Source organism: Mastigoproctus giganteus, chromosome 4 (genome assembly GCF_048544385.1).
Source record: "Mastigoproctus giganteus isolate SK-2022 chromosome 4, ASM4854438v1, whole genome shotgun sequence".
NCBI classification, from domain to species: domain Eukaryota; kingdom Metazoa; phylum Arthropoda; class Arachnida; order Uropygi; family Thelyphonidae; genus Mastigoproctus; species Mastigoproctus giganteus.
The window spans coordinates 166,395,022-166,420,446 of NC_143578.1; the positions used below are offsets into that span (position 1 = coordinate 166,395,022).

Here is a 25,425-nt window from a genome sequence, read left to right on the forward strand (position 1 = left end):
TTTATCCCGTGTGTTCTTAGGATTCTACCGATCTGTTGTGACAGGTTGGGGTAGTATGGGATAAATGCCCTCGTGGATGGCTCGTCACTGTTGGTGTTGTAGCTGGTCGTCACGATGTCACGTGTCTGTAGATCACACCTGTCGAGGACGTCAATGGGGTAGCCACACCTCGTAAGGTCTACTTTGACCCTGGTGATCTCTTTGCGTCTTTCATCAGCGGAGCTGGAGTGTGTCCAGGCACGAGTAAGCAAGGTTCGGGCAGTGGAGAGGAGGTGGCCTCGCGCGTGTGCTGACCGGAAGTTGGTAAACTGGCCAGCACACATGGGCTTACGATAAACTGTAGTCCTCAGGTATGTGCCTTCACGTCGGACAAGTGTATCTAGGTATGGTAAAGAGTTGTTCGACTCCAGCTCAATCGTGAATTTTATGAAGGGCGATAGTGAGTTGAGGTATGATAGAAGTCGCTGACCTGAGTCTCTAGGGATGACCACGAACACATCGTCAACATAGCGACACCAAAAGGCGATGTGATCTGGTGCGTGTGTAAACGCACGTCCCTCTAACTCCTCCATCACGATGTTTGCTGTGACTGAGCTGACAGGGGAACCCATGGCCGTGCCATGTATCTGCTGGTAGACTGAGTCATTAAATATGATCGCACCCCCTGTTAAGCACAGTCTGAGGGCGGCGGAAATGTCATCGGGTGTGAGACCAGTTCTTTCGTTGAGGGTTCTATCATTGTCCAAGAGTTGTTTTGCACAAGAAATGGCAAGTTCCACAGGGATGGAGGTAAAGAGCGATATGGCGTCGAACGATGCCATAACTTGATCCTGCGAGATGGATACAGTGCGAATCCTTTTTATGAATTCAACACTGTTGGAGACGGTGTGGGTGGTCTTGCCAACTAGAGGAGAAAGAAGTCTCGAGACAAATTTAGACAGCTCGTAAGTCGGTGATCCACAGCAGGATACAATTGGTCTCAGTGGTGTGTCTTCTTTGTGCACTTTCGGTAGGCCGTAAAACCGTGGGATCTGACATCCGGAGGCACTGAGGTGATTACGGGTTGACTGTGTGATCTTCCCTTGTTTCAGCCAACTGTTGATGAGGATATTCACCTCTGATTCCCATCGTTCTAAAACTCTGTTGGGGTTGATGGTCAGGGGTTTGTATACGGTAGTATCTCGTAAAAGTAGTAGCGCTTTCGCCATGTAATCAGTGTGGTCCATTACAACCGTACGGCGGCCTTTGTCTGCCGGTAGAATGACGATGGACGAATCCTGTTTCAATGCCTAATTCCACGGACTTCGTATTGAACCTAAGCAGCAAACAGTTATCTGCAGACCAAATAAACTTATTGACTCTTGGCATGACATTTGCCATTCTTCCTAAGCACCCGCCGATCACCGACATCGCCTTAGGTGTGGAAGCCAGCTTATCACGCCTCCCAGAAGATGTAGCCAACACAATCCGCTTGAAGACTGCAGCAGTTCTACACCGTGCTCGCCCCGTCTCTTCAAACCTCAACCGTACACAGTTTTCTGCCCTCAAGGCATTGAAACAGGATTCGTCCATCGTCATTCTACCGGCAGACAAAGGCCGCCGTACGGTTGTAATGGACCACACTGATTACATGGCGAAAGCGCTACTACTTTTACGAGATACTACCGTATACAAACCCCTGACCATCAACCCCAACAGAGTTTTAGAACGATGGGAATCAGAGGTGAATATCCTCATCAACAGTTGGCTGAAACAAGGGAAGATCACACAGTCAACCCGTAATCACCTCCGTGCCTCCGGATGTCAGATCCCACGGTTTTACGGCCTACCGAAAGTGCACAAAGAAGACACACCACTGAGACCAATTGTATCCTGCTGTGGATCACCGACTTACGAGCTGTCTAAATTTGTCTCGAGACTTCTTTCTCCTCTAGTTGGCAAGACCACCCACACCGTCTCCAACAGTGTTGAATTCATAAAAAGGATTCGCACTGTATCCATCTCGCAGGATCAAGTTATGGCATCGTTCGACGCCATATCGCTCTTTACCTCCATCCCTGTGGAACTTGCCATTTCTTGTGCAAAGCAACTCTTGGACAATGATAGAACCCTCAACGAAAGAACTGGTCTCACACCCGATGACATTTCCGCCGCCCTCAGACTGTGCTTAACAGGGGGTGCGATCATATTTAATGACTCAGTCTACCAGCAGATACATGGCACGGCCATGGGTTCCCCTGTCAGCTCAGTCACAGCAAACATCGTGATGGAGGAGTTAGAGGGACGTGCGTTTACACACGCACCAGATCACATCGCCTTTTGGTGTCGCTATGTTGACGATGTGTTCGTGGTCATCCCTAGAGACTCAGGTCAGCGACTTCTATCATACCTCAACTCACTATCGCCCTTCATAAAATTCACGATTGAGCTGGAGTCGAACAACTCTTTACCATACCTAGATACACTTGTCCGACGTGAAGGCACATACCTGAGGACTACAGTTTATCGTAAGCCCATGTGTGCTGGCCAGTTTACCAACTTCCGGTCAGCACACGCGCGAGGCCACCTCCTCTCCACTGCCCGAACCTTGCTTACTCGTGCCTGGACACACTCCAGCTCCGCTGATGAAAGACGCAAAGAGATCACCAGGGTCAAAGTAGACCTTACGAGGTGTGGCTACCCCATTGACGTCCTCGACAGGTGTGATCTACAGACACGTGACATCGTGACGACCAGCTACAACACCAACAGTGACGAGCCATCCACGAGGGCATTTATCCCATACTACCCCAACCTGTCACAACAGATCGGTAGAATCCTAAGAACACACGGGATAAAGTGCATCCAACTCCCAGGCAAGAAACTGCGTTCTTTCATTTCCAACGTGAAAACACCTGTCCCCACCCTTCTGCAGAGCGGTTTGGTCTACCGCATCTCTTGCCGTGACTGCACTAGCTGCTACTTTGGAGAGACTGGACGTCGACTCGAGAAACGTCTCTCGGAGCACAAAAGAGCGATCCGTTTAGCGGATGTAGAACACTCAGCTATCGCCGAACATGTCTGGACAACCCACCACGACATCGACCCACACCGCGATGTCGTGGTGGTAGACAGATCCCACCATTACCTAAAGCGTACCTGGTTGGAATCGTTAAATATAAAATCTTCGGATAAATCCTTGAACAGGAACAGTGGTTGCCAAGTCAACCCGATCACAGAGTCAGTAGTTCTATCATTGGACAAACGCTGGCCACGTCATCATGCGTCACAGCCACAAACGTCAACAAACAATTAAACCTCGCGTCTCACGCACCTGGCAGTGCACATCTCCATTCCAACTGCCATTCATGTATTTTAATTCTGATGAAGGCTACCATATAGCCGAAAGCTCATATATTTCTTCTTTATTTGTACGCTCTGTGTGTAACTATAATAAATTTCTTAATGAATCCAGAGCGCGTAGGCCTGTTTCGTTATTATATATATATAATTTGTATTATGAATTGTAATTTTATTTATAGTTATATTATTGTAATAACTAGTATCAAAGAGAGAGTGAGAGTGTGAGTGAGTGAGTCGGATCTAACTGGCAGAAAATTGAGTAGGGGTGCCGCAAAATAAAATAAAATAAATTACTTAAGGGTGCCGTTATTAAAAAAAGGTCGAAAACCACTGGTCTAGTGGAATGGTCACTCACAGTGTATATACAGAGTGTCTGGAAAGTTAAAGTGACCCAGTATAAGGCATTCTGATATACTATCCCACTATTTCTTTATATACTTAGCACAGTCATTAGGCCTATAACACACTCTTACCCTTATATTTGGTTGTGCTTATATAATCTCTAAACTGATTCAACATTGCACTCTGGTCCCATATCCTCTGGATGCACTGCCTTACATTTTATGTGCTTCTTAACTAAAAGGGCAAGGGTGGCCCATGCAATGTTGAGTCAGTTTGGTATGATATATGCAATGAGGAAACAAAAATGAGGGTAGGAGTGTGTATATAGGCCTAATGACTGTGATAAGTATAAAGACAAACTATTCAGGCCAATCATCATACAGCATTTAAAGAAAGTTGAATTATTATTAAAAAATAACAAATATAATAAGTATTGCAATTTACTAATAAAAGATCAAGCATTAGTGTAATATAAGCACAATTTAGAATACTAATTACTTTTCTCAAAACTTAAGATTAAAGTTTTTGCTGTCGAGGTTGCCATACCACTTATGTTATTAAACACTGCTGGGTTAAAAAAAATAGCTGGTATTCAAATTTACTATTACATTACACAGATAATTTAATTGTGGAACTTAAGAAGTTGTAGATGCAATTAATGAAACTTTTACCAACATCTTGAGGATTGAAAGAATGACGTTAGTGATTGGGAATTAATTTTTTTACATGAAGAACTATATAATAGCCCAGCCACCAAGAATAAATCATACCTGTGCATATCCATCTCCAAAGCAAGTGTAATGGGATTAGATGGCATACACTGTGACCTGATAAAACAACTCTCATTTGTTTTATCATGTCATTGCGTCAGTAGATAACATTCTTTTAAAATGAATATGCAAGAAAAAATATTTCCCAATTCATGATGTCCGGCAGTAATTTTAGCATTCCCAAAACCAGATAAAAACCTGATACTTTCAACTAAATAGAGATCCATTAACAGGCTACCTAGAGACCCAGATTAATATGGTACCTGGAAGAAAATTACTATCTAATCAACATGCACACATTGTGGATTTAGATGAAATAGGGCAATTTAAATCACTTAATAAGAACAGAATCTGAATACCTTTTTAAAATCAGAGAGAGAGAGAGAGAATGAGAATGAATGAATGAATGAATGGGAAGCTATGTCTAAACTTCATCTGGTTTCAGCATTTTTTTAGTATAGAAAAGGCACATACAGCATCACCTGGAGGTATGGGATCATACAAGGTCTCTGTGCATATTGAGCATGGACACCTTCCAATTTTTATTAAAAACTTATTATTGAACAGAAATTTTCAATTATATTTATGATCTTCACTTTCACAAGTTTTTACCCATCATCTGAGTGCATTAGGTCACAAATCTCATGTTGCAGTGACTGTCATTCATGAATCTGGATTTGAAATTATTGGCCACCCAGTCAACCAGATCTGGCCCCCAGCAACCTATTTGTTTCAATGAGGATCACTTTCGTGTAAAAAATTTCAGAGAAACAGTGATGTGATGTGATGTATAATGTAATTGCCTGGTTTATGGGCCATGAGAAATGTTACAGGAATGATGTAGAAAAATTCATTGAACCTTGAGGAGATTATGTTGAGAGATAAAATTATTTTCATTGATGCTTATTATTTGATAGCATATTAAACTTCTTTGTTGGAAGTTGCAATTTTTAATTATGATTATTTGTTTAGAGTATTTGATATTTTAAAATTTATGTGATTCAGAAATATCTTCTCTTGCCATATGAAATATTGTAATTTTAATAAAATATATGAAATAAATCTGTTTTTTCCTTCATTATAATTAGTGGTAATCTGTTCTCAGTGGAGGAAATAGTTTTGCAACTTACATTGTATGTTAGTTGACTTATGAACACATTTGCACAGATGTAATGCAAGTGTGTATTTTAACACTAATGGGATAAAGATCACATGTACTATCATATGAATCAACATGCTGTGACTAAAGTAGTTAACATACCAAGGAACTTCAAAAAATTAATCCATTAGTATTATCCCACAATAATTTCTTTATTGTTCGCTAGGTCTTGTCTCTGTTCCTTTTATTGGGTCCACACAAGTTCAAGACCCTGTTGATGCTGTACTACTGGATGATATGCTGCTGGCACATATTTTGTTGGTTGGAAAGATATTTGGTAGCATATTAAGTGCATCAGTCTGTTAAATTATCAGTATGATATGCATATTTTTAAAATTAATTCCTATTATCTGTATATATGTAAACAAGATAAGTATTATAGTAAATATTTAGGTACACAGTCATTTATTTCTTTCAATTTTTAAATTAATATTAATGTCTTCTGTATATTATTTCTTTCACAGATGTTGAATTTCGATATCCAGATCAACCATTACTTTTTAGGCAGTTGGATTTTGGAATTGATATGTCATCAAGGAGTAAGTATATAAGAAATATAAGGAAATAATTAGCATTTCCAGGCTGGTTCAGGTTCATATCTTTAGTTGATTACAAGGGAAGCTATGTCAAGAAGCAACTGGCATGGAAGAAAAGAGAACATTTTACAATTATTTATCACTCAAATTTTTTTTTTTTTTTTTTTATAGTTTTGGTGCTCTTTATTTCTCTCCCTCTTGTCACTATACAATGTTTTTTCCCCTCAGGTACTGTTATCTGTTAAATACAGTATCAAATACTTATATACCATTTGCCATTTGGATCTTCCACAGTTGTTGACTTATCTGTATGTTCCCCTGCTTTGTCTTCATGTATAGAGCGGGCACTGCTAAATGACTCAGAGGCGCCTCCGTAGCCAGGTGGGAAGGAGCAGCAGTGCGTAGCACACGCTTCTTGATTAGACCAGGGTTCGAGCCCATCACAACCAAATACGGAGAATGCGGAAAGGTCAGGGAATGACCACCGCATATCCCGGAGCAATATGGCCTTAGTTGCTGATGCTCCTAAAAACCAAATAACTAACTAGGTAATTCCTAAAAGATAGGAATTTGATTGCCACTTAGTAGCAGTCATATTCCTATCATTTCTAAATTGCAAATGTTAGTATCAACATATACAGAACATAGGACAAGATGGATGTTCTCGAAAGCAGATTGTAAAACTTTCTCTACTTGTATTTCTTTGGATGACCACATCATCCAGACAGAATCAATAGATAATGTCACCAAGCATATTACCATGGAAATACTAACAGTAGCTACCATGACAATATTATTCCAGTTGTCTGATCCAAAATGCACTTATACTAACCATTGGTGGAATGATTTGTGTAATAAAGCAAAACAAGAAAAGAATAAAGCATGGAACATTTTTCATAAGTGTTTGACAATCCAAAATCTGATTAATTACAAAAGACTTTAAGGCTAAGGCAAGACAAATAAGAGAACAGCGAAAAAATACTTCCAATTATTAGATTAATGTTTGGGGGGGGGGGGAAGAATCCAGCAATTACATGATTAATTCTTGCTGACTGACATACTCTCCCGTTTTCAGTTGGAATAGGCAGGGCCTCTCACCCACAGTAGATATAGCAAATGCCCTTGCAGACACCTTCTATAAAGTATCAGCAGTAACTGCATGCAAACCATCTTTTCAAAACACCGAACCTCAGCAGGAACGATATAAGAAAAACTTTAACACCAATGTTTACCTTTCATGCAATCAGATTTTTATGATGTTATGAGCTTAAAGAGTCTTTATCCAGAGCATGCAGCAGTGCCACATCCAGACAGTGTATATAACATCATTCTAGAACAGTTGAATGAAACAGCACATTGAATTATCTGTTGATTTTTTATAAATGAATATTGTTGAAAACTTGTATTCACAATCTTGGTGGAATTCAATTGTTTTAGCCTTTCTGAAGCCTGGTAAAGATCAATCATTTTACATTATTATAGACTTGATACTAGAGAGCTATCAAGTGCTCGATATTTCCTGTATTCTATTATATTATGAATCAACAGGGCTTACCTTTATTTTTGGTATAGGAAGCTTCTTTTCCAACTCCCCTTGTCCAACTTGCTAATAATTCATGGGGAAGGCGATATCAATTTTACAAGACATTGTCATAAAGTTAAATTTTGGAGGTCTAAACTGACTAATAATTAAGGATCGGTTTTTTCTTTTTGGTGCTGTGGCAGGAATTTTGAGTTAAATTTAGGGGTCTAATAATTGGATATGGGGGTGGGCAGGCGGGGGTTATTCTCTACATTCCTTAAGTCAGACTAGAATTTTTCGGGGTGTCATGTTCACAGGAAGAGAGCTACTCACAAAACAACACGAAGCTTCAGTGCGGGCGGGTCGTTCAAATGCATCGGAACTTTCGCTCCACGCCATAAATGAACGACATACATTCGGCTTCAATGAAACTAAAATTATAAATATTCAACACAACTACTACAAACTACTTATTGCAGAAACCTTAGAGATGAAACTACATGCAACTTCAATCAATATCCGTAGGCCATTCCTATTGTCCGACGATTGGTCACTTATACGCATGCGCGAAGAACAAACACTACAACATAAGACAAAAGTTTCGGATTAATTGTGAGTAGCTCTCTTCCTGTGAACATGACACCCCGAAAAGTTCTAGTCCGACTTAAGGAATGTAGAGAATAACCCCCACCCGCCCACCCCCATATCCAATTATTAGACCCCTAAATTTAACTCAAAATTCCTGCCATAGCACCAAAAAGAAAAAACCAATCCTTAATTATTAGCCAGTTTAGACCTCCAAAATCTAACTTTATGACAATGTCTTGTAAAATTGATATCGCCTTCCCCATGAATTAGCGAGTTGGACAAGGAGAGTTGGAAAAGAAGCTTCCTATACCAAAAATAAAGGTAAGCCCTGTTGATTCATAATTATTATAGACTTATTGTTCTCTCAAGTTGTCTAGGCATAGTATTAGAAAAAATAACACTTGTTTATTTAACCACTTGTGTTATTTTTCTAAAAATTTAATGAATGAAAACTAGTATGGTTCCAGACGAAATTGACCTACACTAGACATTATTGTCAAAGTGGAGTCAAATATCTGTAACATGTTCATTAGAAAGGAAAGTCTAGTCATGATGTGGAAAAAGATTTTGACACTATGTGGAGATTTGGCATTCTTCCAGATCTCCCATGCCATTGGAGTCTGTAGAAAATTGCCTTGTCTTATACAGTTTTTTATTGTAGCATTCCAATAGCATACCTTCCGGGTACACTGGAATGTTTTATCTCAGTTGTGCATATAAGAATGTGGTCTGTGAAGTTCAGTACCCAGCGTGACACTGTTTTCATTCCAAACAAGTAATATGGTACAGGATATACCAAATACTCTAGAAACTTCTGCATGCAGTTCATCTTGCTATCTCTTTATATAGTTGATGTCATGCTATTCACATGACATCCATTGAGAGACTACCCCAAACAATTAACAAGGTAGCATTTTAGATGAAATGTAATGGTTATTGTGTGTCAGAACAGAAATTAACAGTAATTCACGTTTGTTCTAATTGCCGATAACCTTACATCCTGAACTCGAACTCAGGTTGCATGCCTGTGATTCTGGTCACTGCTACTGTCTGCATCTTAGGAGTAATCCTAGACAGCATTTATGTTTTACGTGCATATTACATATTTATAACAATTTGCATTAAAAATTAGACATTCTAAACTTAGAAGTCTTTCTGCAATGGCATAGGGTGCTGATTGGTACACCTTGTTACATTTGTATTGGGCCTTAATCAGATCCCACCTAGATTGTGGACTCTGCAAATTGCTCGGGAGCTTTCAGAACTTCACCAGCCATACATAGAAGCTCATGAACCTCCACTTCATCTTAGGAAGGCAAAAACTGCTACTGAACTTGTGGGAAAATTCTGCAGTCTCTCTTCCCATCCAGTACAAAAATATCTCTTCAAACCATAGTTTGTGCATTAGTACAACAGCAAACTCAAAACAAGTCAGCTGCAATCGGACTATAAGAAATAATGAAAACCTGGGACATATACCAAGAAACAGATGAACTGGATCCTTGGAACACAGGAACATCCACCCACATGATGACTACTTTCAACAGTGATGCAAAAGCTCACTAGACACTTTCAGCATCTGGCAATTGCATACAGTCCATTTCCTGGATAATTCTTAGAAATTCCAGATGGATACATCAGTGGATTGAAAATGCAAACTATTGTGGGAGTAGCAGCAATAGAATGAGTGTTTTTACTGCAGAATTATATGTAATTCAGCAAGTATTGAAACATTTTAACAACTTATCCATCCCACAGGCCTTAGTATACATCAGTTATTTAAGTGCAATATCTGCCTTTCAAAATAATACATTGTCTTCACATGACATTGTGAAACAAGTATGATCCCAGATTGATGTGATTAAGTACAACAAACTAGTCCATTTTTTTGCTGGATCCCAGGACATACTGGCGTTCCAGGGAATGTGCTATTAGATGAAGCAGTGAACACGGATGTGCATAATAGGGTACAATGCAAATTTAGATGAATATATTTTTTTTTCAGATATCTAAACAAATCCATTTTTCAGATAATGAAATCTTACATTGTAGTTTATTAATCAACTGACTATAATGTAAGATTGCCTTGAAAGTAAACAGTCCTGTTTCATGGGCAACTTTTTGATATGCACGTCTTGGACCTAGAAGCCCTTGTGCCAAAAAATCCTTATTTCAACCAACTAACTAGTGTTGGTTGATTTTGAGCATGTTTTTTTTTTTATATATATATATATATATATATATATATTTTTATTTTGATTACAAAAATGAAGCTGAAATCTTTGTTAAGTAAATTTTTTTGAAAAGGCACCAAAATGAAGGATATTGGCTGTACATTGGATGATAAATTACAACCATGATTATGCATTGTGCATATACAGTGATTGGTGTGAAGAATGCTACATAATTTCACAGTTACAAAACCCACATGATTTTGTCATTTGAAAATGTGTAGGATTTACAAAGGTGTAGATTTGGGAAACGAAGCTCACCTCGAATGCCAACACTCGAATATAAAAGGAAAAAAAAAGTTAAACTGCATCCATTATCAACCCACTGCAGGATGGAAGCCTCCTCAACAATTCATGCTGAGGGAATGGACCATAATCTGTCACGCTGGTCCAATGCGGGTTGGCAGATTGACTGTATTTAGCAGTCGGGCTTGATCCCCGGTCTAAACAAACAGCGTGTGCTACTGCACTCCCGCTCACGACCACTTGGCTACGGAAGCCATTTGTTCGTTGTCTGCAAAATTTGTGTTCTTATTTTCAACTTATGTTTTTTTTTTTTTTGTTGTTGTTGTACATGCAAAATTACCTTCATTGTTTTTCTGTGGTATAATGATATGGAGGTAGAGTTCTTATTCTTTTGCTAGGGTGTTGGTAGTTAACGTTCTCAGGCCATATACTCCTGAAAAAGATGTATGACTTTTTCTGTTGCAGTTATTATTGAAGTTTCTTAGAAAGAAGTGCTTTCTATTATTTTTTTTAATATATTTTAAGCTAAGTCTGCCAAATTTGTGTTCTTATTTTCAGCTTATGTTTTGTTTTGTTTTTTTTTGTTGTAATTTTTCAGATACTGCTCTACATCTGATACTATATATTTTTAGATATTGCTCTGCCTCACCTCATAATCATCTCTTGTTCAGTTAAATCTGCACATTTTATTCAAGCATTATTATGCTTTCAGCCTTTCACTAAATGTATCTGTTATTAAGTATGACATTCTTTTGTTTTCCTTTATTCCTTCGTTTTAAACTGCATTCAGCATTCACTAATCATCTGCTCTGTTTAGTTGTACATTCAGAATTCTGTTATTTAGCATTCTTTTACCTTTTGATACGACCTAGAATGGGTCGTATGTATAGCTTAGCTTAATTTGAGGTGAGTGCTGAAAATTAAGCTAAGCTATACATACGACCCATTCTTTTACCTTTAACATTTTACTCTCAGTATTCATTATGAGTGTGGTCATCACTTGGAATGCTCACATCACTTTGAATTTAAGTTATACCTGGGCCTGCTTCTGCCCTATATGTATTCTGTTCTCTTTATTACTATTCTTTTTGTTTCTATTCTCATTCTTCTTGCTCTGCCTTACTGATATACCAGGCCTACACCTTATGGGAAGGACAGTTATGTTCCCACTGTCTGAATACTTCTGCTTTCTGTTTCTAAATTTATACGCTGTGATTTTTAGAATATTTGAGAGAGATTAGGGTACTATTTTTATTCTATTTCTACCTCTTCATCTTATATTAGCATTTGCTGATAATAATTCTTCACTATTTCATGTACAGAATTTGGTTAGTTCTTATTTGTATATTAGCATTAGCATTAGTAGAGGCATGTGATGCAGGAAAGCAAGCTTATTCAGCATCAGCCAAAAAAAAAAACAAAAAAAAAAAAATACCACTTCCATTTCACCCCTCCATTTGTTCGAAATACCTGTCCAGCTGAACCTTAAATTTGTTAAGGCTATCAACTTCAACAACAAGTGATGGAAGTCTGTTCCACCAACCAACTATCCGCTGGCTAAAGGCAAATTTCCGCACATCTATCCTACATCTGTCTTTCCTCGATTTGAATTTATACCCTCTCAGGTGATTATTCTGAGAAAGAGGAAGAATCCCATCGGCATTGAGCATGCTCAAACCATTCAAGGCCTTATACACATCTATCAAATCACCTCGCCAGTGCCTAGTCTCCAGACTCTGTAATTTGCAAAATTTAAGCCTTTCTTCGTAAGAGCAACCCTTTGTTCCATTCACTAATCTTGTTGCTCTTCTCTGTATAATATAATATTCATTAATATAATATAATACTCTGTATAATACGCGTTCCAGCAGCTCTACATCCTTCTTGAAATGAGGCCTCCAGACCTGTATACAGTACTGAAGGTGTGGCCTTATACAAGGGAATAATCACCTCCCTATCCCTGCTAGAGAAATTCCTGTATATCATTGACAAGACACCATGAGCTACTCTTGCAGCTCGTCTGCACTGCTCAGAGAACTTCATATCTGCCTGCACAATTACCCCCAGGTCCTTTTCATTCTCTACCACTGTCAGTGTAGTACCGCAGAATACTGTAGTATTCTTGGTTACTGTTTCCCATATGTAGTACTTTACATCTGTCAATGTTAAACTTCATTTGCCACCTCTCAGCCCATCTGCTCAACCTTTCTAGATCCTGTTGCAGCAGCATAGCATCAGTAGTATCCTTAACAACCCTGCCAACGTTTGTAACGTCTGCAAACTTGGACATTAAGCTTGATATACCATCATCAATATCATTTATAAATACAGAAAACAACAACGCACCCAACACTGAACCCTGAGGAACTCCACTAATAACATTAGTCCACGTTGAGCAGTGTTCGTTGATTACCGCTCTCTGTCGTCTGCCACTCAACCATCCCTTTATCCATAGCAGCAATTTGCCTCCAGTGCCACACTGCTCCAATTTGTGCAGCAGTCTTCCATGTGCAACAGTATCAAAAGCCTTTCTAAGATCCAAATATATAATATCAAAGTTATTCCCTGCATCCAGTTCTTTTGTGACTACATCATAATATCCAATCAAATTGGTCAGGCAAGAAATTCCCTTAACAAAACCATGCTGTGTCTGAGCTATAACTGAATTCTTGTGTAGATGATCCTGCAGTGCTTCTTTAACCAGTGCCTTCATTAATTTTCCTTGAACAGAAGTTAAACTAACAGGTCTATAATTACTTGTGTCAGCCTTTGATCCTCCTTTGTGAATTGGGGTTACATTTGCACATCTCCAGTCTATGGGTACCTCCCTGAGTCCGAAGAAGCTCTCATAATTATGGCTAGGGGTTTGCTTACTTCCTTTGCTTCCTCCTTTAATATAATTGGATAGATCTCATCTACCCTGGGTGCCTTTTTTATGTTTATCCTCAACAATTTCTCCTCCACTTTCCTCTCAGTTATTACAAAATCATCTAGCTCACTGCCAATGTTTACTTCACCTACGACATTCCCCTTCCTGAATAACTGCTCATGTGTGAATGTAGATGCAAAATACTTGTTTAGATTGTTAGGCACCTGAGCAGGATCCTCAACTGTTGAACCATCAATATCCATGGACCAATCTGATTCATCCCTTTCCTTCTTGAGTTTAAATAGGTAAAGAACTCTTTTCTGTTTTTCTTTGCATCCTTTGCCAAGGATTTCTCATAATCTGCCTTTGCCTGCCTAATCTCCTTTGTGACTTAGTTACAGACCAACTTATATCTATCATAGGCTTCCATGTCACCCATAAATTTGTATGTATCCCATGCATTTTTCTTCTCTGCCATATGTCTCATTAGTTCATCTGACATCCATTTAGGCCTGAACCCTGAACAATATTTCTTAGTTGGGTAAAGCCTGGTAGCTTCCAAAGATTAGTTCTTTGAATGCTTCCCATTTTGAATTTGCTCTTGGTAACATCATCAGTTGGTCCCACTATATAGATTTTAATTACTGTCTCAGACCATCATAGTTGCCTTTATGAAAGCAAAAACCCTTCCCATTACCTCTGATGGTAGTTACCTCCTTGAGTAAATCCCACTTCAGCACACTGTGATCACTGCCACCTAGTGGTTCCTTTATCTGCAGATTCTTAATGCATGAAGAATCACTACTGATAATCAGATCAAGAGTATTACTCCCTCTAGTTGCCTCCCGAACATGCTGATGTAGAAAACAATCATCCAATAAATCCACAAAAGCCTTGCTAGTGTGTGAGTGACCAACCCACAAATTCCAGTCAATATCTGGGAAATTAAAATCCTCCATTATAAGACTCTCTGATTTACTGGCCCACTCTATTTTCCTGTACAGTATCTTATTATACTCATCAGAGTCATTAGGCCTATAGCACACTCCTACTTTCAATTTTGATTTCCGTATGTTTATGTCACACCAAACTGACTGGACACTGCCCTGTCCATCGATGTCGACTGGCTTCACTTCCTTGGATTTTGTGTTTCTTAACTAATAGCATAACCCCTCCTCCCCTGTCTATCCTTTCTATACACATTGTATTCCCCAAATTCCAGTTCTGCATTCCTTATATCTGTCTGACACCACGTGTCTGATATCCCAACAATATCTGCCTTTGATGTTTTGAGCAATACCTCAAATTCATCAAATTTATTTACTAAACTCCTAGCATTGGTGTACATGCAAGTATACATGCACCTGTTCTTATTCTTAGCTGCCCTATCACAACCCCGTGTGTTTACTTGTTCCGTGATGACTCCCAGCAGTCTCTGAAATATCCTGCATCTTGTTTTTCAGGCTGCTGCTCATTTCAATAGAAGCAGTGCAAGAATCACTTTCACCTCTGTCAGTGGCTACTGTTAATCTATTAGTTCTTGTATCCCCCCCCCCCCCAAACTAGCAGGTTTCCAACCCACCTAACACTGCCTCGACAGCATCAGCAAATATTCTTGCACCCTTTCTATTTAAGTGTATCCTATCCCTGTAGAAGCAGTCTCTCCTGTTAACAAGTACAGACCAGGCTTAAAAAAATTCTACCCCTTGAGCCTTGCACAGGTAGTCCAATTGATAGCAATATAATTGCTATCCCTTGGGCTACCTGTTATTCTGCCAGTAAGCTACTAAATTATTGATAATATAGTCTTTAGACTGTGGCTTTGTGGCTAATCTACAATTGGTTGATGACAATCAGAAACAGATAGCTTTCTAATTATTATTGTTATTGGATTGTGCTATCCCTTGATAACATACTATTCAACATATTGTGTTATTAATTATGTGTGTATAAATTCATTGATTTTTATTATGTAGGGCTTAGTGCATTGTTTCTGCTCACTGTGCGCTTACTTTTTGTCCTTTTGTTTGATCGGTGTGCCTACTCCTTTTGCTCTTATAAGAGCTTATTTATTGCTTGATTAATTTAAGATCTTTTTGCACTCCTTCCATAGACTTTACATACATTAATTATTTAACTGTAAGCATATATTCCCATATTAGAGGCTGATGTAATGTATAATTGTTAGTTTAATGCATTAATCTCATCTGTTGTTCTACTGTTCAGCTGCCGACCGGGCTAGCCGAGTGGGTAAAGTACCTGCCCGGCAACCCAAAGGTCGCGGGTTCGATTCCCGCCTCGGGCTTGGATCAAAGTACAGCAAAAACCTTGGAAGGTGCAATATGGCCACAGAAGCCGATGCGCCAACAACTACCAAATCAAAATCAAATCACTGTTCAGCTTGTTTCAATAATGTGTGTGTGCATGCGTGCGTGTGTGTTTTTATTCTAAAATTGCTCAGAAGAAGTTTCGGATTGTCATTTGCATGATTTCTCATATTTCCATTAATTTTGCATTTTACCATTTGGGAAGATATTTATGGCAATTAGGTATATCAGGTGGAGTCTTTTTATTGGATTTATTTCAAAGAGAAATATATCCCATCTAACAAATGCATTTCGAACATTTCTGCAATTCATAAGTGATGCAGTTTTTTTGTCCGCCACTGTAGAATGGGAGAAGGCTAAGGCACCTCTTGATACATTGAATAATTTTAATGCTTTATTACAGAGAGAGAGAGAGAGAGAGATTTATGGGCAGTGTTTAATGTCATCGTCATCATTGAATTCTAGATATATGGAGAGTTTCTGGTAGGGAAAATATCATGACAAAAAGCAAATCTAAGTACTGACTAGGCCCCGGGTGCCAAGCGTTCCGTGGCCAAGCGATCTCAGTGCGTTTTCCAAAGCGAGCTATCTAAAGAGCTTTTGCCATTGTATATATTCTGTTTATTTCTGAATACCGGTTTTTCTCATTTTATATTTAAGTAGCTTTTTTGTTCTACAAGAAGTAGGCAAAGGCCCAGAAAGGAAAGAAACCTTTCTGTTTCGTTTTCTTTATTACTAACACAACTAATAGCCGCTTGGTCACCTCGTGGCACTGCTCCTGCCTCCCCGTGGCAGGGCCGGTAACCTGGGTGGTAAAGACAAACCCCCAGGGCCAAAAGGAGCCGACATGGATATAAGTGACTATCCACTGTTAGAGCCCTCGAGCTCAAGGTCAGAAATTCCTGACATTGACCATGACTCCAATCGTCCAAAGAGACTAAGGACGGAAAATCAGAATAATGACGTGCCAGCATTTCTTATAATGCACTCATTATCCACGCAACCTGTTGGCAAACTATCGCCTTTTCTTATACAGAAATGTTTAGAATCGGTTTGTGGATCTCCTAAAATGGTTAAGCGTCTCCAATCTGGAGACCTTCTAATTGAAACTTCTAAGACAACTCACTCAGAGAAGCTGTTAAAATTAACATCATTTAACAGTATTCCAGTGTCAGTTACGCCCCATAACACTCTTAACACCTCTAGAGGCGTTATCAGCGAATGGGACTTACTATCAGTGTCAGAAGAAGAGATAATACAAGAACTCAGGGAACAAAAAGTGACTCATGCGCGGAGAATAATGACCAAAAAAGATGGGAACCTACTACCAACCAGGTCCGTCATTTTGACATTTAGTACTCCGACTCTTCCATCTTCTGTTAAAGCAGGTTATTTAAACTGCAAGATTCGGCCCTACATCCCAAATCCCATTCGCTGCTTTAAGTGCCAGAAGTATGGCCATTCTCAGACGGCATGCCGAGGCGATGCTGTGTGTCCTATTTGTGGCTCTAAGGAGCATTCCCAAGGAGACTGTACAGCTGCCACTCCTAGTTGCCCTAACTGTAAAGGAAGCCATCCTGCCTTTTCTAAAGCATGTGACCTTTGGAAAACAGGCAAACAAATCCAGAAATATAAGGTAGAGCATAAAGTCACATACCCTGAAGCAAATACTGTTAACCATGCCTAGCCGATCATACGCATCGGTCTCTAAAAACAGCCGGTCAATTTCAACTCAAACAGATGTCTCCATAGAACCAAACATTTCATTTGCCACCTGGGCCAAAACCATGCTAACCTGCAATAAAAAATCTACAGTCAATGAAACCAGCAACACGCCAATCAGTATCCCAACTGATGCCATCTCAACCTTGCCCGAAAGAACAAAATCTGTTAGTGTTGAAAATCAAAAGACAATGAAATCATGCTATAGCAACATTCAAATGGAAGTTCAGTCAGAGGACGAAGACACAGTCCTAGAATTACATGCCAATGATACCATGGATACAGGACGCCCAACCTTTCCCAAAAATGAAAAATCAAAACTAAGCAGGCAGAAACCTCAGAAAAAACAGTCAGATCAATCTTCGTCAAATAAACCCAAGCAATGAACAAATTCCTACAATGGAACTGCAGAGGATTACGCAGTAATATAGATGACCTGAATGATTTACTCACACAAACTAACGCATTAGGAGTATGCTTACAGGAAACATTTTTATCACCAAAAGTTTCACTCAAATTCAAAAACTATACTATGTTTAGGCGAGACAGGGATTCTGACTCTTCTCGTGGAGGGGTAGGTATTCTTGTCAAAACTACCATACCATCAAGACATCTCCAACTAGAAACCTCCCTAGAAGTTGTAGCAGTTCGGATAGCAATGGGAATATCATTAACCCTTGCATCTGTTTATATACCACCTAATTATCCTTGTACCCAGACTGAACTTGACAACCTTTTAACACAACTGCCACCTCCTGTCTGTTTACTCGGTGATTTTAACGGTCACCATCCATTGTGGGGATCCTCCACTATGGATAAGAGAGGCCAATTAATTGAAACATTCCTAGATAACCATAATCTGACTGTATTAAACACTGGCTCTCCAACGTATGTTCAATTACCTGCAGGCACAACATCTGCCATAGATTTATCTATCTGTTCAGCATCTCTTTTTCCAAGTATGGAATGGTTGGTGTTGAACGATCCATTCCACAGTGACCATTTTCCAATCATCAGCTCACTTCAAACACAGGTCGTATCATGCCCCAAAGCCCGTATATCTTGGAATTTCCACAAAGCAGACTGGAAAAACTACTGTACTTGTGTCCTATTAAACAAACAGTATGTACAGCAACAACATATTGATGAAGTAACCGAACACATTACCAGCCATATATTATCAGCAGCTGAAATGTCTATTCCAAAATCCAACCAGAGCAAGCGGGTACACCAAAACCATTGGTGGAATCAAGATTGCACCATAGCGAAAGTAGAAAAAAACCGTGCTTGGAACCAATTTCGCAAATTCCCCACTACTGCCAACCTTATAGCTTTCAAAAAACTGAGAGCCAAAGCAAGACAAATTAGGAAAAAAGCAAAACGTGACTCCTGGATTAAGTTCGCCTCAACTATTAACAAAAATACTGACACTCGGATTATCTGGAAAAAAATACAAGCTCTCAATGGAAAATTTCTACCTCTACAGTCTCCAATAATTCAGTGGAATGGGCAGGACCTATCTTCTCCTACTGACATCGCAAATGCTTTAGCAGAATATTTCTATAATACTTCCGCCTCAACCACTTATGTGACTGCTTTTCAGAGAATTAAAACTAATGAAGAACGAAAAAAATTGAATTTTTCAACTAATCACCCACTTCCATATAACCAGCCCTTTACTATAGCTGAACTCAAAGAATCCTTGAGTAAATCTCCAAATAGTGCAGCAGGACCAGACGGCATTCGCTACAGAATGCTTAAACATCTGTGTGAAGCTGATCTGTACATACTATTGCTATTTTATAATAGGATCTTCTCAGAAAACACATATCCTCTCTCATGGCGTCATTCCTATATTTGTGCAATACCAAAACCGGGAAAAGATACATCTCTAGTTCAAAATTACAGACCAATATCATTGACAAGCTGTTTGGGCAAGACCTTCGAAAGGATGGTGCATAAGAGGCTCACCTGGATTCTTGAATCCCAAAATCTGCTTTCTGATCACCAAATGGCTTCCGCAAAAACAGGTCCACCCTAGATTTACTTGTCAAAATTGAATCCAACATACGTAACGCCTTCATCAGGAGACAACATTTAGTTATGGTCAACCTGGATATTCAGAAAGCATTCGACACCACATGGCGTCATGGTATTATCACAGATATGCATCAGTTAGGGTTGAGAGGCTATCTCCCTCAAATTATTCAGAACTTTTTAAAGTTACGTACCTTTCAAGTCAGATATCAAAACTTCCTATCAGCATCTCATATTCAAGAAGAGGGTGTCCCACAGGGTTCTATACTGAGTCCAACCCTATTCGCAATTAGGGTCAACAATATATTGGAAGATCTTCCAAAAACTATTGAAGTATATATGTATGCAGATGACCTCACCATATCGTGCCAATCACAAAATATGAATACTATCGAAAGACAGTTACAAATTACTCTAAACAGAATAGAATCGTGGACTTTACGCAATGGATACCATCTTGCTGAACAGAAATCCACTACCACTCATTTCTGCAAACTCCGGTCATTTCATCCTGATCCTGAGTTAAAGATAAAAAATGTGTCGGTTCCTCTGGTTAACACTGTCCGCTTTCTTGGCCTGATTCTAGATAGAAGACTGAACTTTCAAGCACATGTGGCCTATCTTCGTACCATCTGCTTGAAGAAATTGAATATCCTTCGGTGTGTGTCATCCATGTCTTGGGGCGCTGATCGGCATACGCTTATCCATATTTATAGAGCTCTCATCAGATCCCGTTTGGACTACGGTTCTTCAGTGTATGACTCTGCGAGGAAGAGTACATTAGAACGATTAAATACCATCCAGCACAGTGCCCTTCGAGTTTCTCTAGGGGCTTTCAGAACATACCCAGTCCAGAGCCTTTACATTGAGGCCCACGAACCTCCCTTACATCTTCGGAGGAAAACATTGCTTTTAATGTATGCCGCAAAAATCCGCAGTCTTCCCTACCACCCGAATTGGAGATGTCTGTACAACACCGAATGGGACTCATTTTACAACAGTAAACCAAATGAAAACAGACCTGCTGCACTTAGACTTAAAGAACTAACTCAAACGTGGAATATTGCAATCGACAATATATATCAGGACATAACACCTCCTGATCCACCGTGGACAAATATCCCTGCAATTTACGATGACTATTTCCAACAGTGGGGAAAGAACACCTTGTGTCCCTTCAATATCGCACAGTTACATGAAGCTCACTCTGCTTTTAATTCACAGGCCTGTAAGATCTATACAGATGGATCGAAAACTGAGACCCAAGTAGGCGCTGCTGCGATCTTTCCATCTTTCAGCACTTCTGTCTCATTACCTGTAGAATGCAGTATCTTCACTGCTGAGCTTTATGCTATTAACTTGGCTCTAGGGCATATTACTCAACTTCTAATTTCGTCTGCCATAATATACACTGACTCGCTCAGTGCTGTCTCTGCCATAAATAGTAATACCAACTCCTCTCACCCTGTAATAAAACAAATCCATTCTAAATTACTTGTGTGTAACGAGTCAAACCAAACTGTAACATTCTGTTGGATTCCAGGTCATTCTGGGATAGCAGGAAACGAAAGAGCAGATCTAGCAGCCAAACAACCAGATACTACTCTTTTGCAGACTTTTCGATCCCCATATACTGATTATAAACATATCATCCATAAAGCATGTTACAATAGCTGGTCATTAATCTGGAGAAGTTATCCAGAAAACAAATTATTCCAAATAAAACCAGAACCAAAGCTGTGGCCCTCCAGCTTCCAGAAAAGCAGATGAGAAGAAACAATTTTAGGAAGGCTCAGGATTGGGCATACTTATCTCACTCACCTCTATCTATTAACTAATGACAGCGCTCCACAATGTACATCATGTCAAGTACAACTGACCATTCGCCATTTGTTAGTGGACTGTCCCCACCTTCAGAACATCCGCTTAGATACTTTTAAATCAGTTGCTAAAACACAGTCATCAATAAATTTATTGCAGATTCTGGGAGATGATTCTAATAAAAAGGAACTATATACTTTCCTAAACCGGATACAAATATATCATAAAATATAGATATTATTTCATATTCACTATTAGAAGACACAATATGGCCCAAGTAGCCTTTGTGTCGTTAAACCCAACAACAACAACAACAACAAGTACTGACTAATAACTAAGGTGAACATAAAATGTTGAAAGTTTTACGAAAGACTTCATATTTAAGTTTTATGTTATTCTTATGCTGATACATTTGATAATAACAGTATTTTATGCCAGCAGTAAAATAAAACTACTTTCTACTTCTATTGTAAGAGTTGTTTTTCGTTCTTTTTTTTTTATGCAAACAACAAAGCACAAACTACACCCTGTGTGGTCTCTCTTCCCCCCTACTAGCTCCCTCTTTAGTTTCGACTAAATGTGGGAGCCATAATGGACCCCCACCTGTACTTCTCTCTCACAAACCACCAATCTGGTGGTCTTCCTTCTATTCACCACTAAACAACTGTAATTCCCTTCTGTTCTTGTTTCCTCACCTATCCTCTTCAAAAAAACATCTTTTATTATTTTTTTTTTTTATTTTTTTTTTCCCCTTTTCTGAGCCCTCCCTGGAAAGCTCAGGTGACTCTGGGATTCCCCCTCCAGAGTACTTATTCCTCTCTACTTTCTGGCCCGGCTCCGTGCGCTGATGGACGGGCAACAGGGAGTAGACTGTGTTCCACCTGGTCAGATGAACAGTATAACACAACTGATCATTAATACTACACAAACTATCACTCTCTGTCCTTTACAAAGTTTGTATATGACACTGTGTTCACTATGGGGAGATCCTGGTACTGCTTGTCATATAACACTAAACACTAAGTTCATATAAATATTGGTCTTGTTATTCCGACGTTGCTCGATGGTTAGCTGGCAACTTTGGTGCATTGCTGCTGTTACGAGACGAGCCACAGCTCGTCTCTTAACAGCAGCGATGCACGAGACGAGCCACACGACGCTCACTACTGGCATCGACCACATGTGGCTGTGCCACATAAATTGTAATTGATCTGAACTGCTGACCTTATACATATTTTTCGCGAATTATAAGTTTTGTTCGGTTTTATATAACTTTTGTCTCCAGAATACCTGTTAGGATCTATTCCTAGGGAATGTCTTAACCCACTTGATGATATTTGAAACAGCATAAGTTCCTAACAAGTGTGCACTGTCTCTGAGGTGGCATTTCCATGTAGGTTTGGAATATGAATATAGAGATGATGATTCCTTTTACTGTTTAGCAAAGTAGATTCCAATATTTCCATTTTCAAGAACCTGTTATTATAGAATGTTAGCATTGAAGTCCATATCTCAGAAATACAGTGTCGGAAAAAAAACTGCATCACCTTAAAACAACTAACATTTATAGTGAAATGTATACGATATTGTTTGATTACAGCTGTTTGATTTCAGCCGTTTCTATAAATACGGCGTTGAAAGGGTATACATGCTCATTAATATCCTGTTTTGCGGAGGTGTAAGCATGTCTCCATATGTTCAGTTGACACCAAGATAATGTCGTCTAAAATCACTCAGAAGAAGCCAACAAGTAAGATTCAGCTGCAGGAGAGCATTGTAAGGGTGTGGTACCACGAAATTGGGCAACCGTATATCCAGAAGTTGATTTACTCTATGCCAGATCACCAGATCGTTGCAAGGCTCAAGGAGGAACAACAAAATATTGATGACTTATTTTGCTGATTTACAGTATATAATACTGTTACGTTAACTTGTCCTATCAATTTGTACACGTAGCTTGCAATAAAATGTATGTTTGGTTGTCATGATTGCCATTTGCATGATTTCTCTTTTTTTATTAATTACGCATTTTACCCTTTGGGAAGATATTTATGGCAATTAGATGTACCTGGTGGAGTCTTTTTATTGGATTTCTTTCACAGAGAGAAATATATCCCATCTAACAAATGCATTTCAAACATTTCTGCAACCCACAATGCAGCGCAAAACACATTATTTTCAAAATTCACAAATGATGCAGTTTTTTTGTCCACTATTGTATATCACTAAAACTATACTTTCTTCATTATCAGGTAAAGTTTTCCCCACAAATAATTGGAGTCTGTTAGTGATAAGCTTGGAGAAATAGTTCCTCCAAGATACTAGTATATATGATAAGGAGCTAAGGAAGATGGAATCCAAGTTTGTTGGTTACTATTGGAATCTAATAAGGGAAGCTCCAACCATAAATACACATCAAGATAGTCTTTATACATGGGTTCTGCAAATCATCAGCAAAACAATTTTCAGTTTCTTCAGATGTCACTTTTGTGCTTTAAAAATACTTGTATGAATAAAATTTGATAACATGGATAATTTTTGTTTCTGTGTTCTTCGAAATTGATATTTGACACTGAGTTTTTTAAATATTTGAAACTTATCAGAATCATGCATTATTTTTTTTTTGAAGGAGAAGGGGATAAAAAGATTGTTTATTATTCAGAAATTTCAAAAGCCAAAAAAAGCAGCAAAGAAAACTGCTTTTGAATAATTTTTTAAATATCACTGTTTTACATACCAGATTTTCTTCTTTCAGAAAAGTGAATGATATATTCAAATTAATTTAAATATTTAAAAAATATATTATGTGAATTAAAAATAATTCAGTGTTATTTTGCAGTTGCTATTGTGGGACCAAATGGTGTTGGTAAAAGTACTTTTCTAAAGTTACTTACTGCCGAACTGACACCGGTAATTATATACATTTTAAATTATTATTTATTAAAAATTGCTGAATGTTTATAGTAATAAAATAAAAAATTGATATAAATATGTATAAATATGTTGTGCTTCTCTTAAATTAAATTTATCTCAGATATCCTAGTTTTAGATTTTCCACAAGTTAGAGAGGCAACAAGATTTTGTGGAAAATCTTGTTGTCTCTCTAACTTGCCTCTCAGTCATCCACTAAATTCACAAAAGGTCTTGCTATAGTGTGTGTGAGCAACTTACAGGATCCAGTCACTATCTGGAATGTTAAAGTTCCCCATTTTAAGATCTTGTGATTTACTGGCCCACTATGTCTGTACAACTATTCTTTATACTCATTACAATCAATTAGCATTAGCATTAGTAGAGGCATTTGATGCAAGAAAGCAAGCTTATGCAGCATTAGCCAAAAAAAAAAAAAACCCACTTCCACTTCACCCCACTGTTCGTTCAAAATACCTGTCCAGCTGAGCCTTAAACTTATTTAGGCTATCAACCTCCACTACAAGGGATGGAAGTCTGTTCCACCAACCAACCACCCGCTGGCTAAAGGCAAATTTCCGCACGTCTGTCCTACATCTGTCTTTCCTCAATTTGAATTTATGCCCTCTCAGGTGATTTTTCTGAGCTAGAGGAAGAATCCCATCAGCATTGAGCATGCTCAAACCATTCAAGGCTTTATACACCTCTATCAGATCACCTCGCTGGTGCCTAGTCTCCAGATACTGTAATTTGCAAAACTTAAGCCTTTCTTCATAAGAGCACCCCTTTGTGCCATTCACTTATATTGTTGCCCTTCTCTGTACTCGTTCCAGCAGCTCTACATCCTTCTTGAAATGAGGCCTCCAGACCTGTATACAGTACTCTAGGTGTGGCCTGACCATTGCCTTATACAAGGGAATAATCACTTCCTTATCTCTGCTGGAAAAATTCCTGTATATCATTGACAATACTCCATGAGCTACTCTTGCACCCCGTCTGCACT

General features: G+C 38.9%; 1 protein-coding gene across 1 annotated transcript in view; it reads left to right on the forward strand.

Annotated features, from left to right (window-relative positions):
- Positions 1-25,425, forward strand: part of LOC150087173 (ATP-binding cassette sub-family F member 1) — a 276,369-nt gene that overhangs the window by 196,633 nt on the left and 54,311 nt on the right. The window contains exons 12-13 of the mRNA XM_090371867.1: positions 6,078-6,152; positions 24,352-24,422. Coding sequence (XP_090227993.1) covers positions 6,078-6,152; positions 24,352-24,422 — 146 coding nt within the window. The remainder of the gene's footprint in view (positions 1-6,077; positions 6,153-24,351; positions 24,423-25,425) is intronic.